Source organism: Dryas octopetala, chromosome 8 (genome assembly GCF_963921425.1).
Source record: "Dryas octopetala chromosome 8, drDryOcto1.1, whole genome shotgun sequence".
In the NCBI taxonomy this organism is placed as follows: domain Eukaryota; kingdom Viridiplantae; phylum Streptophyta; class Magnoliopsida; order Rosales; family Rosaceae; genus Dryas; species Dryas octopetala.
The window spans coordinates 16,855,085-16,873,109 of NC_141373.1; the positions used below are offsets into that span (position 1 = coordinate 16,855,085).

Below are 18,025 nucleotides of genomic sequence, written 5' to 3' on the forward strand. Positions count from 1 at the left end.
TTTTATTTTTAGACTATTGTAGGGATTGTGTTGATTTCTTGATGCTATTCACATTACTTTTGTTACACATTATAGAAAACATACTTGAATTTGATGGGAATAATAGTTAGGAGTTTGAAATTTTGTATTGAAGTGCATATATAGCTGCTGCCCCTCCAATACCCAAAAATATGTGTGTTAAAGGTACAAGGTTTATGGGTTCTGGTATAGTGGTTATGTTTAGTTTGTGTTAATTTCTTTTTGTTTTGTTTCAATAGAGTCAATATTTGGTATGATTTTATAAATGATATGTTTGTTTTTGGTGAATTAAAGATGGATAAGTCATGGATGTATGCGGATAGGAGATCAAGGGCATATGAGTTAGGGATTCAAGAATTCTTCAATTTTGCATTACAGCATGCTAGAAACCCAAACCTCATTCATTGCCCTTGCCAAAAATGTGGAAATATGAGACAATTTGGGATTGGAGTTATAAGGGATCATCTCTATTTAAATGGGGTTGACCAAAGTTACCAAACTTGGATATGGCATGGAGAAGTTTCAAGTAGATTTGCGAATGTAGGTAGATGTGTGGAGGAACAAGATACTAATTTTGTTTCCGAAACAGTGGATATGGTAGATAATGAAGAGGAAGAATGTTCAAATGATTGTAACGATTTCATTAATTCGGTTGGGGATGGCGATGAACCTTTATATCCTGGTTGTGATAAATTCACCAAGTTGGGAGCACTTGTAAGATTGTACAATTTGAAAGCAAAGCATGGATTGAGTGATGCGAGTTTCACTGACTACTTGATTGCCTTTGGGGATTTTCTTCCATCAGGTAATAAAATACCCACGTCTATGTATGAGGCTAAGAAGACTTTGTGTGCATTAGGTATGGACTATGAGAAAATACATGCATGCCCTAATGACTGCATTTTGTATAGGAATGAGTATGCTGATGAGGTTAATTGCCCCAATTGTACTGTGTCAAGGTGGAAGTTAAGTAAGGATTCAACTGTTAAGGAGGGAGTGCCCGCAAAGGTGTTGTGGTACTTTCCAATTATCCCAAGGTTTAAAAGGATGTTTCAGTCTAGTAAAACATCTGAGAGTTTGACTTGGCATGTTCATGGAAGAGTGAATGATGGTAAGATGCGGCATCCTGCAGATTCCCCGTCTTGGAAGTTAGTGGACTATAAGTGGCCTGAATTTGCTGAAGATCCTAGAAACCTAAGACTCGCATTTGCAGCTGATGGTTTCAATCCCCATAGCTCTTTAAGTAGTAGATACAGTTGCTGGCCTGTTCTACTTGTCACTTATAACCTTCCACCATGGTTGTGTATGAAAAGAAAGTTCATGATGATGAGTCTATTAATTTCTGGTCCTAAACAACCTGGAAATGATATAGACGTTTACCTAGCACCTTTGATTGATGATTTAAAAAGGCTATGGCAGGGAGTTGCAGAAGTGTATGATGCATACAAAGGAGAGTATTTCACTCTAAAAGCTGTACTTTTATGGACAATAAACGATTTTCCAGCCTATGGTAACTTATCTGGATGTGTGGTAAAAGGATATAATGCATGTCCAGTATGTGGAGAACACACAAAACCCCACAGGTTGGTTCATGGTAATAAATGCTCATACATAGGCCATCGAAGATTCTTAGCACGACATCATCCTTATCGAAAGCAAAAGGCTGCATTTAATAATTGTCAAGAATTTTCTCCACCTCCTGTGCCATTAAGTGGGGAAGAAGTATTGGCAAAGGTGGAAAGCCTTAATTTCTTACCTTTTGGGAAGAAAAAGTGGCCCCGTAACCGGGTGGAGGGTGATACAAGAGCGTGTTGGAAAAAGAAGTCAATCTTTTTCCAACTCGAATATTGGAAATCTCTTCATGTTCGGCATATTCTCGATGTTATGCACATTGAGAAAAATGTATGCGATAGTATTATCGGTACATTGTTGAACATTCCTACCAAAACAAAAGATGGGCTTGCAGCTCGTTTAGATCTCCTGGACATGGGGGTACGTACTGAATTAGCACCTATTGTTGGAGAAAAAAGAACTCATTTGCCTGCAGCTAGTTGGAATCTTTCGAGGGAAGAGAAGAGAACCGTATGCAATTCTTTTTTTGGTATGAAAGTCCCTGAGCAGTATTCTTCAAATGTTAGGAGTCTGGTATCAATGGAGGATTTAAGACTTGTTGGCCTTAAGTCACATGATTGTCATGCCTTCATGCAACAATTACTACCCGTGGCCATCCGTTCAGTTTTGGAGAAGCCTGTGAGATATGCTATAATCAGATTTTGTTTCTTCTTCAATGCTATATGTAGTAAAGTGGTGGATACTTCTATACTAGATAAGACGCAGGAAGATCTAGTGGTTACACTTTGTTTGCTCGAGAAGTATTTTCCACCATCATTTTTTGATATTATGGTTCATTTAACGGTGCATCTTATTAGAGAAGTTCAGTTATGTGGACCAGTTTACTTTAGGTGGATGTATCCGTTTGAACGGTATATGAAAGTGCTAAAGGGGTATGTTCGGAATCGGTATCGACCCGAGGGTTGCATTGCCGAGTGTTATATTGCTGAAGAAGCTTTGGAATTTTGCTTTGAACATCTTTCTCGTGGCAGTACTGTTGGAATCCCATCAAGACACAATCAGGGATCTTCTAAGGAATGTAAGCCCTTATCCGGTGCTTCTATACATAGGGTTGATCGTGAGCTTTTGGACCAAGCCCATCTGTTTGTATTAGAGAATACAAAGGAAGTGACACCTTATATCGCGTAAGGGAAATCTGACTTCATTTTCATGTTCATTAATTAAGTCTTTGAGTAGCACAACTGTCAATATTAATTGAGGATTCTAACATTTTTTGTAGTGAGCATATGAGCTATTTGAAGGCTACACATCCTAGGTTCAAAAAAAATGAAAAGTGGCTGCAAGATAAGCACAATCGCACTTTCATTCTTTGGTTAAAGAATCGAGTAAGTGTTAGTTTCTTAAAAGGATGCACTAAGCTATATAAGTAATTCCTAGCTTGTATGTAAATGAGTGTTTATCCTTGCAGGTTAAATCTGACCTCAATTGTGAAACTAATGACATACCAGACACGCTGAGTTGGCTCGCTGATGGGCCATGCATGGAAGTCCCGAAATTTAATGCTTATTCCATTAATGGGGTTCATTTTAATACTAAGACTCGTGATGCAGTTCGGGCTGTTCAAAACAGTGGCGTGTGTTGGGTTGGTGATACAATGCAAATTTCTAGTGCGAAAGATAAAAACCCCATAATCACAGATATGTGTTTCTATGGGGTGATTCAAGAAATATGGGAACTTGACTACTTCAAGTTTAGAATTCCTATCTTTAAGTGCGATTGGGTTGAGAATACAAATGGAATTAAAATAGATGATCTAGGCTTTACTTTGGTCAATCTTAGTAGGATAGGTTTCAAGCATGATCAATTTGTTTTGGCTAGCCAAGTCAAACAAGTCTTTTACGTGGAAGACCCTGCAGATGCTGCATGGTCTGTTGTTCTATCAACCCAAGATAGAAATTACAATGATTGCGATTATGATGATGAGTTAGGGGATATTATAGTGGATCATGAACCTTTTACCAGAGATCTTCCATCCATTGAGACATTTGATGACATTGTTAGTGAAAATCCTACAAATTGCATTAGACCTGATGGTGAGGGTATATGGATTGATCAGTAGTATCAAAAGGGCATTTATCTAAGGTAACTGGTTTTTTTGTTTTGCTTGAGCCATGACTGTGTGTTTATTTTTAATGTGTGATTTTTGGTTAAGTGTTTTTCTGGTTATATAAAGCTTTTAATCCATGTATCTGATTATATAAAGCTTTTAATCCATGATTGGTATTGTTTTGCAGGTGCTTTACTGCATTCTTTGCATTCTTTGCAAAATTTAGCAGAAACTACAGATAAGTAAAGGTTAGTTCTATTAATCTAATTGAAAGGATATGTAGCATATCTCTATGACACTGCCATTCATGAGTTTTTACTTGGTACTGAAAATTAAATCTTTAGTAGTAAATTCTATAGGTTTCAATCATTTATTTATTTATTTTTTACAGTAATCAAAATCAGCTTAGCCCACTTCAATGGGTGCAAAGGCAGTGGCTTCCTCCAAGAAGAAGACCTCCAAATCAAAGGCAGCTGAGCCCACTTCATCTCAATCGAAGGTGACAAAGGACACTGCCACCACCGAGAGCTCAGTTAATGGAAAGAATAAGAGGGGGATGGTTACAATGCCTCGCATTGTAAGGCGAAAAATAATGAAAGTCAAAAAGGCGGTGGAGTTCAATGCAAAAGGGCAGCCACATGGGAAGGCAGCGACCGAGATGCAGTCTTACATTGGGACTTTAGCACGTACAAAGGTCCCAATTATCATAGACACTTGGAAGAAAGTGGATGATCATGTAAAGGCCAAAATTTGGGAAAATGTAGAGGTAAGCAACATTTGTCCCACATTTATATGACTAGTACATTATCATACTAAAACTTTATAAAATTACAGTTTTATTAAGATGTAAATTGTGTAACGTGTGTTTCTCTATGCAAGTAGATGGCTTTTGTGCTACCTGCTGAATGTAGGAAGATGGTGTTAGCATCTGCATCATCTAAGTGGAGGGAATTCAAGTCTAGACTGACTACTAAATATGTACTCCCTTACAAAGACCAACCTGATTTATTAATTGACCCTCCTAAAGAGTATGAATTTATTGAGAAGGCAGATTGGAAGGTCTTTGTGAACTCTAGGATTTCGGATCAGTGGGAGGTAAGATATTAATTATGCCTATTTTTTCTTGTTTGAAAATGCATGTAACTGAAGTAGGATAGGGTTACAGATTATATTTATAGCAGTTTTTGAAATACAATGTGTGGCTTCTAAAATGGTTTAAGAAATTGAAACCAAATTGTGCATCATAAAAACATGCATGCACCTGCAAGTACACAACATACAGCCACAACAACCACACAATTCAAGTCACAGGCTCACAGCTGTTAGCTACATATGCATTAATGTGCAACTAATGCAGATAGCATATTACTGTACCAGTAATAAATCCTCCCTTTCTGTCCTGGCTCACAACTAATGCAGCTGTTTTTGTACATGTGTATTAAATCCTCCCTTTCTGTCCTGGCAAGTGAGCTGCCAGGACTTTGAATTGGGATGACCATGCAAGTGATCCTTGGCCTGGTCTGCATGTCAGCTTTTTCTTTTGTTTTATTTCTATAAAATTGTTGTTTTTAAACTTGTAAATAGAGTCATCACTGTGTGGAAATATTCTATTTTGCAGCAACTTCACAACGAACAGGTGGATAGGATATCTAAGCATGAGTATCGTCATAGACTATCGCGTAAAGGGTATGCTGGTTTGGAGGATGAACTGGTTAGTGTGAATTTTAACTGCCTTGGTTGAATATATATATTAAGATGTTAATCAAGTTTATTAACATGTTAATCATTTGTTTGTTTTAAAGCTGAAAACAATGCCTGATGCGGAGTTTGATCGGGCATCCCTTTGGATTAAAGCACACGAAGATAAAAGTGGGAAGATCCCAAATGCAAAGGTAGCGGAGACTGCTGCCAGAATTGTAAGTAAGCTACTGATATTGTATTGATTATAATCCTACCAATGTTGGATCTGACAATGTTGACTTCTTTTTAAATTTGAAATCAACTTTATTTGTCCTTGTTTATTTATAAGACATATATTGTTTCAGGAGGATTTGAAGAAACAGGTAGCTGATGACACATTATCTATTTCTGGTACCACTGATGTGCTAACAATGGCATTAGGGACCCCTGAGCACTCGGGGCGAGTTAGAGCTGTGGGAGGTTATGTAAAGCCTAGTTCTTACTTTAGGCTCCCTCCAAGAAAGAGTATAAAAGACACAATCAGAGATAGTGTCAAACAGATCATGGAAGAGGAGCGGGAGAAGATAATAGCTGAGGAACGAAAATATTGGATGGAGAAAATTCATGAAATAGAGGAAGGGAAGAATTCCAAGGCTGAGGGACCAACCCCTGAGATGTTAGCCCCTAATCCCGGTACTCCATCAACTCCTCATACTGTTGGATATGGCTCTGATAAAGCAAGCACCAATGCAGTCAAGAAGACTCTTATTCTGAACAAAGTTGAGGACAATATTGAAGAAAATGTGGAGAAGGAAATGAAGAAGAATGCTGAACAGCAGGTGGACAAGAAAGACACGCAGAAGATCGATGTGGATGCTGATTGTGTCCACCTGGAATCTGGGCAGGACAAGAAAATTGTTTTGAAGGTATATATTTCATCCCAACTTATTTGAATTCACATACAATAATTTGACTATAAACCTTGTTTCAAAGTATTATTATAAATTTATAATAATACTTGGCCATTACCCCTCTCTGCAATATGCATTGTATTCATGAGATCAATTTCTCCCTTGCCTAACTACAAAGCTAGCTAGCACTTAATTTTTCTCATTAAGTAACCATGAATATGACTCATAGACACTCTTTTATAATTTGACTCATAGACGACACACCTTGGCAAGCTGGCAGCTGCTGCATGTACAAATTAAGTAGTCAACTAATACAACATATTGATTTTTGATGATTATAAGTACTCCATTGAGGTTTGAATGAATTGAAACCCAGCCCTACAATTAATTTTTATAATGTTATATGTGCTTTGGATGTGTGCTGGGCAGGACAAGATTGTGTTGAAGAAAGCAAAAGATGAGAAGCAAGATAGGATGAAGGGAATTGTGTTGAACCTGCAAGCAATGCCTACGCCACTGAAGTTGTTGTGCATGTATGCACAAAATGTAATGAATGAGGGATTAACAATCAACTTTGAAATAGAGGCGGACGTTTTTGGGGCAGCTCGTAGAACCTACATACTGTCCGAAGATATTACCCAATTTGGTGGCATGGTTGAAATATCAGCCAACTGTATTGTGGTTTACATGAGGTAAAAAAAATGAATAGGGGATTTTTACATATTAATATCCAGCAAAAAAGATGAGATTATTCAATCATGCTAGCTATTTGACTTGCTAAATATTTTTTAGGTACTTGTACAATGTGGTGAAGAGATCAAAGATGGTAAACATGGTTGGTTTCGTAGACCCTGCTCGAACTGGTGCAATAGGGTGTGGAACTGTAACGGAAAGAACACGGCACTTGGCAGATAGGTTCGCCACGTCTTCTAACGATAAGATTTTTTTAGTCCCTTACAATTCCGGGTAAGTTATTCAATGTTAAAATATCTTTGATTGTCAATGTAAATACACATTTCCAGCCATGTAATGTATTTAAAGAGAATTTTAAATGCGTAGAAATCATTGGATGTTGACGGTTATCAATCCGGAGAAGGAGATTGTCTATTTTATGGACCCAATGAGAAGGCGTCTGATCGGTGATGAATGGAGAACTGTTGTGGACAAGTAAGGCTGTAATTTTTTTGTCATCAGTTTATAATTTCACTCCATATCTCATAAAGTGTTGAAATCATTTGGTTTTTCGATCATGCCACAGCGGGATTAAAATATTCAATGCTCAAGTGAATAGGCAAGGGCGTAAAACAATAATTTGGAAAAATATGGCGGTAGGTTGGCTTGTTTGCTTTAAACATCAAATAACAAATTGCTAAATGAACTATATATGTGCTCATTCTAATTAATGTTTATTTGTATTTAGGGCATTCCTCAACAACCAAGTGACAAGGAGTGTGGTTATTTTGTTATGCGCTTTATGAAGGAAATAATTGAAGATGAGGGCTTAGCTTTTGTGAATAAGGTATGAATTAGTCAGCCAACCTGACATTATGTTGGTCATGTTTTTGGTATGAGCAGTGATATGATAATTGTCTTTTACTTCGACATTTTGAACCCTTGCTACTCTTAGGAGCTATATAATATCATGTCAAAATGACTTATAAATTGTTTAGACCTTGAGCTTCACAATGTAATAATAGAATATGCTTGCTCAAGTTTTGGAAGTGTTTGTTGGCGCCACCTTGATAGTCCCACGAACCTCAACTGCTTTCAATTAACCGAACAAAGATGGGAAATGGGTCTTAGAAATAGATGAATTTTAAATTGAGACCATAGATTAACAAATGCCTCTTACCCCCCCAAAAAAAAAAACAATATGAACAAATGAAATGCAAGCAGGGATAGTGACATGCCATCACAAATATAGAGGGCCAGGGAGGTTGGGACATTGAGATTTAGAACTAATCCTCTTCTTTCTATTTGTGGTGTTACATCATTATCTTTGTTACATAAAATTTTTGGTTGAATTTTATTTTTAATTAGTACTCCATGTTTGCCTTGTTTCAGTGGGAACGAAGGCAGGACAACACTTATACCCAAGAAGATATCGATGAAGTCCGGGCTGAATGGGCAAACTTCGTGGGCCAGTTTATGTAGACATTTCTGGTTGGATTTTTGCATGACACCTTTTTTACGTAGGCCATATGTTTAGCTAGACTAGCTTTGGGTATATATGATATATTGATTACTTTGCTAGATTAGCTTGGGATGATTGATAGGCTAGCTGCTGGATAATATTTTGATATATATATGGCAGCAATTAGGTTGATTCATTAGATTGATGCCTAGTTTTTTGGAAAGGTATATATGGAGGGTTTTTGTTTATGGCATATATGGCTGGTTTTGTGAATGAAATTGGGTTAAGGGAGCAAGGTACATATATACAATTACTACCTTTAAATATCTTATATTATTTGGTTATATTAGAAATTCCAATCCTTTATTATTGTGAATTGGTATTTTGTAAATGTATAATTTATTAGGAATGTTAATTATGAAGGGAATCAATTAATGGTTGTACCAAAACAACCTATCTCATCAATCAGATTCTGCATTGTTTGTTCATAATTGCATTGTGGTCAAAGACAATTGGGAGTTTCTAAAAACAGATGTAAACAGGCACATTATACAACAGTTTTTCGATCAAAAGCGTGGTCTGTGCCCCTGACTTACAATGGTTCAATATAATAAACCATTGTCTAATTCTTAAGAATACCACACAAATCTTAAGAAGCCATTGTGCTAAGTACCTTCATACAACAGTTTCTAATCCAAAAATCGATGTACCAAATAAGTATATACAACGGTTATATGGTTAATATTTAATTTTCTTAATGCATGAATACAACGGTTTCATATAAAACACCGTAGTTTGAAACACCTATAGACATGGCAATACACATATTATTCAATAGATTAGACAACGGTTTTGAACAAAAACCCGTTGTTTTAATGGCTATTACACCTCGTGTTTCGACCTAAAATAGTTGTAAAACCAATTCTTTTACTTAACATAACCGTTGTTTAACATATATATACACATCGGTTTTTAAACATAAACCGATGTTTAAATTGGCACTCAACAACGGTATCTTCCAAATCATTGATTTTAAAGGTTGTATATACAACGGTGGTGCATATATAACCGTTGTTTAGGTGCACCAGGACAACGGATTTTATCCGTTGTCTATTGGGGGTATGAATAGACAACACTCGATTAGACGACGGTAAATTTATAAACTCAGACAACGGTGAATATCCGTTGTCTGATTGCTATTTTGTAGTGGTGTGAGATCGTGGATAGTGAGGAAGAGGAGGATCCGGAAATGATTGAGGAGAAAGCTGATACACGTGTGATTCCCCTCATTCCGGACATTGACATCACCAAATTTCCAGCAACCATGAGGGAATTGAAGTCTATTGAGAAGAAGGTTGAGGAGCAGGGGCATAGTCACAACGTTCCTAGGGAGATTTGTGGTTATCTCTTTGCATCTTTTCCAAGCAAGAAGAAGGATCCAGGCTCGTTAGTCATACCATGCAGCATAGGGGAGCATAAGATCGCCAATGCCTTAGTTGACAATGGCTCAGCTATCAATGTCATGCCACTGGTTGAGTTCGAGAGGCTTGGATTTAAGGAGGCTGATTTGCAACCATTTGATGTGGACATTCGTTTCGCCAACTCTTCAGCCCAAAAAGCTTGTGGTATGCTTGTGGATGTTTTGGTTAAATGTCGTAAATTACTAATCCCCTCTGATTTCATAGTGCTAGATGTGCCGAGAATTCCGGGCGACGTCTCTATTATTCTTGGGAGACCATTTTTGTGCACCTCTAACATGGAGTACAAAGCATTGGAGAGTACCATGAAGATTCGGCACTACACCAAGCAAGAGGTGTATTTGCTCACTTCCGAGATGCCACAAAGCGAGGAGATCACTTTTTATGGAGAGGAGAAGTCAGAGATGGAGAGCTTTTTCAGTTCGTTCCTAGGGAATGCCGAGAGTAGTAATGGAAAAAAGAGGAAGAGGAAAGGACGCAAGTAAAGGAGATGGCAATGTCAGGCTGAAGACAGAAAAACAAGCGCTTATTGGGAGGCAACCCAAGTTTTTGTTTCGAATAATGGAGGAGGAGTCGTCGAGGACCAAGGAGGCCGCGCCTACCCTTGGAGTGTCCACGCTTGCGTACGCAAGTAAACAGTTTCTTTATTTCGCTTCATAAGACAATTTTTCATTTTGGTGTGTTTATTTGGTTTTGGATGTTTGCAATTTCCCGTTTCGCTTATTTTGATCATTCTTGCATTTATTTCATATACATTGAGGGCAATGTATCATTTAAGTGTGGGGGGAAGGGCAATTGTCATTTGTTAGTGTTTTTAGGTTAGAACAAGTGTTTTAAGTGTTTTAAGTGTTTTTGAGTGTTTTTAGAAAAAAAGAAAAAAAAATTTTCGTTTTTAGTGTTTTTAGGTGTTTTTAGGTTAGGAAAAAAACTTTTTCTTTTGTTTTTAAACTTAGGGTGTCAAAACCCACATCAAAATGCACGTTTTCGTTAGATCTCATTCACCTTAGTGATGGATGTGATTCTTTAGAAGTGTGCGACATTGTTTTAAAAACAAAAAGTTTTTGAGTCATTTTGGTTGTTTCAGGTCGTTTTGAGTCCCCAACTAATTGATTTGAGTGTGCACGATTGTTATGAGCATGTTTTAGTATTGTGTGTATATTTGATGTTCTTTTCATTCTAATAGTGTTCCATAGCATATCTTGCAATTCTATGTCATTTGGCCTTGTTGATATGAATTTAGGTTGTGATTAGCATTACTAACGATTATATGCATAATAGAGTAGACTTGCATGACCTAAGTGAGCTTTTGAGCCCTGTTCTTCAATTCTTGAGTGTTGCGCGCCACTCTGATTCTATCATTGTCATATAAGTCGTTTTGATCTCATTGTCTTTCATTTGGTCATTTGCTTGGAATATGCATAATCTTGAATCAATGAGCTATAACTCTTTTCTTGTGTACACAAAGCATGTCGTATTTGCATAACTCTTGAGAAATGATTTAGGCCCTGTTTGTGTACCCCATAGCCTGAAAACCTACCCATTACATGTTTTATCCTTAGTTACCCATTTTGAGCCTTTTAAGCCGTTTTCTTTGTTACCCCATACCAAATCCTAAGTTTGGGGGTGTATACCCGTTTTACCCGTTTTACCCTTTTTATGGTATTGCAAGTTGTTTATATGTTGATTGAGGTGAAAAAGAAGTGAAAGTGCATAGCTTGTACAAAAATGTGTCATAAAAGTATGTATACCGTGCCCAAAGAAAAGAAAAAGAAAAGAAATTAAAGAAAAGAGATGGGACGGTTTCAAAAGAAAAAAAAAAAAAAAAAAGTGAGCAAAAAGAGTTCAAATTGAGCTATGAAGTGCAAAGAAGCAAAGTGTACCTCAGAATGTTCTACTGATGCTTGCAATTCCATGAAATTAGCCCTTTGTGTTTCCTTTTCATTTCAATACCCTATCCTAGCCTAAGCCTTCATTATAACCCTATTAAAGCCCTAGCTGATCTCAAGAGTGTGTATTATACTGATGTGGAGTCTATTTAAGAAGGGAGCCTTTGGTTATTGATTCTATTTCAAGCATTTGTCTTCCTTTCATGAGATCAGTATTCTTTCTAAAATGTGCCTTTATTTTATGTACATATGTGAGCTAATTGTTTTTGTTACATATTTCCCCTCACATATACTTTTGAGTGCACATATCAACCCAATTCTTGAGTGTTTATCATTGAGAGTATGCCATAGTGAGGATTGGAGTTGAATCTATTATGTATGTATTGATTTAGTCTTGTTTGTCTAATACTTGGATTTGTGTCAAGGATGGCCTATATGACAATAGAGGAGCGAGGAATGTTATTTGAAATGTTATTAGAATTTGAAGAATACAATTTATATGCCTTGCTTTCTTATGTGATTAATGGTTGTGCGCATGAATTCAGTTGTTGGGATGTTGGAGTCAGTCTTGAGTCTTTTCTTTCTTTTATTTGCTCGAGGACTAGCAAAATCTAAGTTTGGGGGTGTGATGAGTGTGCATTTTGCATCACTTTATGATACTAATTCCTTAACCTAGAGTGTTAGAACTCGATATTTTGTGTTTCTTGTCTTGTTTTTGTGTTTTCAGGTCAAATGAAGCAGAAATGAGAAAAAGAAGCAAATGGAGCCATTTTGGGACATTTCCTGGTCAAACCAGGAAAACGAGTGAAATCCTGGTTGTTGTATGTTTTCCTAGAGCAAATTAAATAACCTTTTCTGAACTCTAGGTTAACTCGCAAGTGCACGAATCGCTAAGTAGCAAAGCTTACAAATACGAGGTCGATCCCACAGGGAATTGTACTAGTGTACGATTACTAACTCAATTAAATTCAATTAACTCAGCTCTAACTCACACACGCAAATGGGGGGTTTTGATTGGTTTTTAAGGCTAACTAAACGAACAGAGAAATGACAAAACTTTAAAATAACAACTGAATGAATTTGGATAAAACAATAATAAAGAAACACTAGGGGTCAGAATCCACCACTAGCATACCATTCACTCTACTATGGATATTAACAATCAATATATAAACATGTCAACAAAGTTCGTCTACTAAAAGGTTTGGCTAGTTACTTTTAGCAATTACTCCCCATACTGTGCATAAACTAAGAGCTTCTTGGGCCTTCCTTAGCCAGTTAACTTGCATGTTCCCTAGTTCTAAGCTAAGGCAGCTGTTACCCATGCAAGAGTCGTTACGATCTGTGAGAGTGACAAACACATAGCGCATAGCTCCAAATTAATGTACCCTATGTCCTCTATGATCCCTTTTCTCATGAATATTATCTTAGGATACCCACTTGTTGCCTATTGAAACTATCATCCTTTCGAGCTTATTTAGTTTCACAACAAATATCTAGATGCATGCAACCTAAGGTGATCAGTCAAAGATGCGAAACAAATAGATTCAATTTAAACAGAGATCCAAGATTTGTCAACATGTAAATAATTAAAATATCAATAATCCATAGTGAGAGTAAGCAGCAACGCTAGGGCTTCATCCTAGCCCTAGCCCAATATTCAACTACACATAATTAAATTCACAAATAAATAATGCATAATTAAAACAATGAAAATAAAAGAAAGGGAGAGAGATCAAGCCGGGGCAGCAAGGTGGAGGTGCAGCTGCAATGGTGGTGCGCAATGGGGCTGCTCGGCCTTGGGCTCCACGGCAAAGATGTTGAGATGCTCGGCAAGTTGGCAGCAAGGTGGTGATGGCGTGGCTGCTGGAGATGGCTGCGGCTTGGTGGCGCAACTTGATGGTGGTGGCTGCGGCTTCACTTCCTTCTCCGTCTTCAACTCAGCGCAAAAATAGAAGGCACACAAACAATGGTGGCTGGTAGGTTTCGGCCACAAAAGAAAAGAAGAAAAATAAAGAGAGAGAAGGAGATGGTGGCTGCGGCACAAGAAAAAAAGAAAGAGATTGTGGCTGCTAGGGTTTGCTTCAGAAAAATAAAAGAAAGAGAAGGAGGCTAGCTAGGGTTTCTGAAAATTAAAGAGGAGAGAAGAGAACTTCAGAACAGCCCCCTTTTCTGATTTTTAGAGATATATTTATAGAGGGAAGTGGGGCTGAGATTTCTCTTTCTCTTCAATGTGGGATAAGTGCATTCCTTGCACACCAAGGCTTATAATTTTCGGCCAAGCATGGGCCTTGGGCTGATTTGGGCTCTTTTTGGGCGTAACTCCTCTTTCAGCTCGCGGAACTGCTGCGCTACCTCCACTAAAATGGCCATATCTTGAGCTAGAAAACTCGGAATCAAAATCCGTAAAATTCCCTGCGAAGCTAACATCCGTATCTTTCCAACCATATATGGAATGCTACCTGATTCATTCTGGAGAATTACAGAATTGCTGTCGAAATTGGTGCTCTATTTTCCAGGGTTTTGACTTCTTTTTTTTTCAGCTAGGATTCCTTGGGAGGCAAGGACAAGAAAGCGCGGCAGCAGCTAGGGTTAGGAGAGCATTGGGCTTGCGGCAAGGGCTTTGGCTTTGGGCTTAAGTGACACAAGCCAGCCCCCTAGGGTTTAGTGCATGCGCATGGCTGCTAGTCTTGGGCTGGCGCATTGGGCTTCCTCTTGGGCTGGCGCATGCATGCATGCATGGCCCCTTCAGATTTCGGCATTGCATAGGCCCATGACCCATTTGACTTGTTGACTTTGTCATAGTTGACCCTTGACCATTAACTTTGACTTCTCATTTTGCCCCTCATCTCCATTTGAATTTGAATTCATTTCTTCCCTCCATTTATTTCCATGGATGTCCACCACCTTCTAGAAGCTTCAGGAACCTTGACTTTGTAGAGTTGACTTTGACCAACATTTCCTAGTGCAACTAGGATTTCTTGTAAATGAGGGATTCTTTATCCATTCCGACTTCTCGTAATGACCATATTGCCCCTGGGGTCTCCTAGTGTCATTAGGACTTCTTTCCCTAGTAGGGTTAGGTTTCCTAGTTCAACCAGGATTTCCTGTTTCAATCAGGATTTCTCATTTCTGGCTCCGCAATGATGGTTCTGGACTTGATGTTTCCTAGTGTGACTAGGAATCCTCATTTGACTAGGATTTCTGCACTTTTCCTGGTTTGACCAGGATTTCACTCGTTTTCCTAGTTTGACTAGGAAACGTCTAAAAATGGTTCTTTTGGCTCCTTTTCTCTTCTTTGCTCATTTTATCCTATAAGAACAAAAACAAACTAACAACACACAAAATATCGAGTTCTTGCACTCTGGGTTAGGGAGTTAGTATCATAAAGTAGTGTAAAATGAGCACTCAACACTGGTCAAACTAGGAAAAGTGCAGAAATCCTAGTCAAATGAGGATTCCTAGTCATACTAGGAAACATCAAGTCTAGAACCATCATTGCGGAGCCAGAAATGTGAAATCCTGATTCGAACAGGAAATCCTGGTTGAACTAGGAAACCTAACCCAACTAGGGAAAGGAGTCCTAATGACACTAGGAGACCCCAGGGGCAATATGGTCATTACGAGAAGTCGAAATGGATAAGGAATCTCTCATTTTCAAGAAATCCTAGTTGCACCAGGAAATGTTGTTTAAGGTTCCAGAAGTTTCCAGAAGGTGATGGACATCCATGGAAATGAATGGAGGGAAGAAATGAATTTGAATTCAAATGGAAATGAGGGGCAAAATGGGAAGTCAAAAGTGGAGGGCCCATGGGCCCTAGGGATGCCGAACCAAGTGGGCCATGCATGCACATGCATGGGCCCAAACCCTAGCAGCCCAAAAGCCATACGCAAGGAGGAAGATGGCAGCCCATGCATGCGCATGCATGCCATGCAAACCCTAGCAAGACAAAGGGCCATGCGCAAGCCCAAGGTGACAAGCCCAAGATGGAAGCCCATGGAGTGAAACCCTAACCCATCTTGTGCAAGTAACTGAAGCCCAACATGGAAGCCCAACATGCAAGCCCAACATGCAAGCCCAAAGCCCAAGACTACCAGCCCATGCGCCAAAGAGGGACCCTAGCTAGGCTAGGCGTGAGCCACTGAAGCCAAAGGGGGAGCAGCCCATGCCGCAAGGCCATAGTCAGCTAACCCTAGCTAAAGCCGCAAGGAACTAGGAGATGCAAACCCTAGCAGCCGCAAGTTCCTCTTCCTTGCCTCTCAAGGAAGGCTCCTCTATATAAGTCCCTCTCATTCAGACTTTTGGGGATCACTTTTTCACCTCTTCCTCCAGCTGAAATCCCACCCTTCTCCTAGTTTAATTTTCTGTTTTCATTAGTTTTCTTTCAGTTTTAGATTTCAGAAAAGTGAGAGAGAGCTAGCCGAAATAGAGAGAGAGAAGAGGAAGTGGCGTGGCAGCAAGGAAGGAGGACCCTTTGCCGCAAGCCCTAGCTCACCCTAGCCGTGAGCCAATTGCTTGTGGAGGTTGCCTTCTCTCTTGCCTTGCCGCAGCCCTCTCACTTGGTTTCTTTAATTTTTTTCTTCTAGTTTTCTGATTCCATGTTAGTTTATGTTTCTGAATTAATTAGCTTGTGACTCTGAATTTATTTAATTAAGTTTCTAAATTTCATTAGTTATAGCTTTGGTTCTATTTAATGTATGTTTCAGATTCTAATTAGTTTATATTTTCTTCCAATCTAGTTTAGTTGTATTTCTGATTTCAATTCGTGTAAGCCTTCAAATTCATCAACTTTGCGTTTCTGATTTCCGTTAACAATCATGAATTGGGATTTTGTTTATTTGTTGCTGTTTTGTTTTTATTTATTTTATTTAATTATGTAGGTTAGTTATTCTATCTTGCATGTTAGTCGTAGATCGATTAATGGATTCGTATGCTTTAACAAATCGTTTATCCGTCTCTTGGTCTGTTAGTTTGATGTTTGCGCATATTAAATTTCCACTATCTATTAGAACCCCCGTCACTAGTTGTTTGCATCCTTTGACTGGCCACCTTAGGGTAATTGCATCTAGTTTATCTGTTAGGTTTAGCTGTGAAATAGTCAAAGACACTAAACCACAAGTAACAAGGGAATAAGGGATTATTCTTGGTAGTGGGGTTGGGCGACCTCTATAAGGAAATAGTCAAAGCTTATATGTTGTGCATGTTTGACGTTCTCATAAAACTTAATGACTCCTGCATGGGTAACAGCTGCCTTAGCTTGAACTAGGGAACATGTAGGTTAACTAGCTAAGGAAGGCCCAAGAAGCTCTTAGTTTATGCATTAGGAGAACAATGGCGAGAAAGTAACTAGCCAAACCTTTTTAGCTGTCAAACTTTAATATTTTGTGTTCAAATTAACTGTCATTAGCCTTGGATGGTTATTGCATGCTTATCTGATTTGAAACTGAAAACTTAACATTGCAAGATAGAATAAAGTGTGTGTGCGTGTGGTGATGTGTGCGTGTGTGTCCATCTTTCAAAACCCCCCCATTTAGTTATTCTAGTGATTAATTGCATTGATTTGTTGTTTATTAACCATTCCCTGTGGGATCGACCTCGTGCTTGTACGCTTTGCTACTGATGCGATTCGTGCACTTGCGAGTAAACTTAGAATGAGATAATTGTTTGTTTTGTTCTAAGAAAACACATCAACACTGGTCAAACCAGGAAAAGAGCTGAAATCCTAATCAAATGAGGATTCCTAGTCACACTAGGAAACATCAAGTCCAGAACCATCATTGTCGAGCCAGAAATGAGAAATCATGATTGGAATAGGAATTCCTGGTTGAACGAGGAAACCTAACCCTACTAGGGGAATGAGTCCTAATGACACTAGGAGACTCCAGGGGCAATATGGTCATTACGAGAAGTCAAAATGGATAAGAAATCTTTCATTTACAAGAAATCCTAGTTGGACTAGGAAAGGTTGGTCAAAGTCAACTGAATCAAGTCAAGGTTCCAGAAGCTTCTAGAAGGTGGTGGACATCCATGGAATCAAATGGAGGGAAGAAATGAATTCGAATCCAAGAAGGAGAGAGGGGTAAAATTGGAAGTCAAAGTCAATGGTCAAGGGTCAACCATATCATGTCATGAAGTCAATTGGGCTTTGGGCCTAGGTAAAGTCGAAATCCACAAGAATGGTGAGGTGGCAGCCCATGCATGCATGCGCATGCCATGCAAGCCATGCGCCAACTCTAGA

At 38.6% G+C, this 18,025-nt stretch overlaps 2 protein-coding genes across 2 annotated transcripts; both read left to right on the plus strand.

The window, feature by feature from the left end:
* Positions 1–312: 312 nt before the first annotated feature.
* LOC147277681 (uncharacterized) lies at positions 313–3,709 on the plus strand. The gene is made up of 3 exons (XM_086255691.1): positions 313–2,774; positions 2,870–2,975; positions 3,059–3,709. Exons 1-3 carry the CDS (start codon positions 313–315, stop codon positions 3,707–3,709), a joined length of 3,219 nt encoding a protein of 1,072 aa, XP_086111817.1.
* Positions 3,710–6,931: 3,222 nt separating this feature from the next.
* Positions 6,932–8,798, plus strand: LOC147277682 (uncharacterized). The gene is made up of 6 exons (XM_086254855.1): positions 6,932–6,980; positions 7,081–7,254; positions 7,348–7,455; positions 7,547–7,616; positions 7,709–7,807; positions 8,353–8,798. The coding sequence occupies exons 1-6, from the start codon at positions 6,940–6,942 to the stop codon at positions 8,440–8,442; spliced, it is 582 nt and encodes a 193-aa protein (XP_086110981.1). The 5' UTR covers positions 6,932–6,939; the 3' UTR covers positions 8,443–8,798.
* The last annotated feature ends 9,227 nt before the right edge of the window (positions 8,799–18,025 follow it).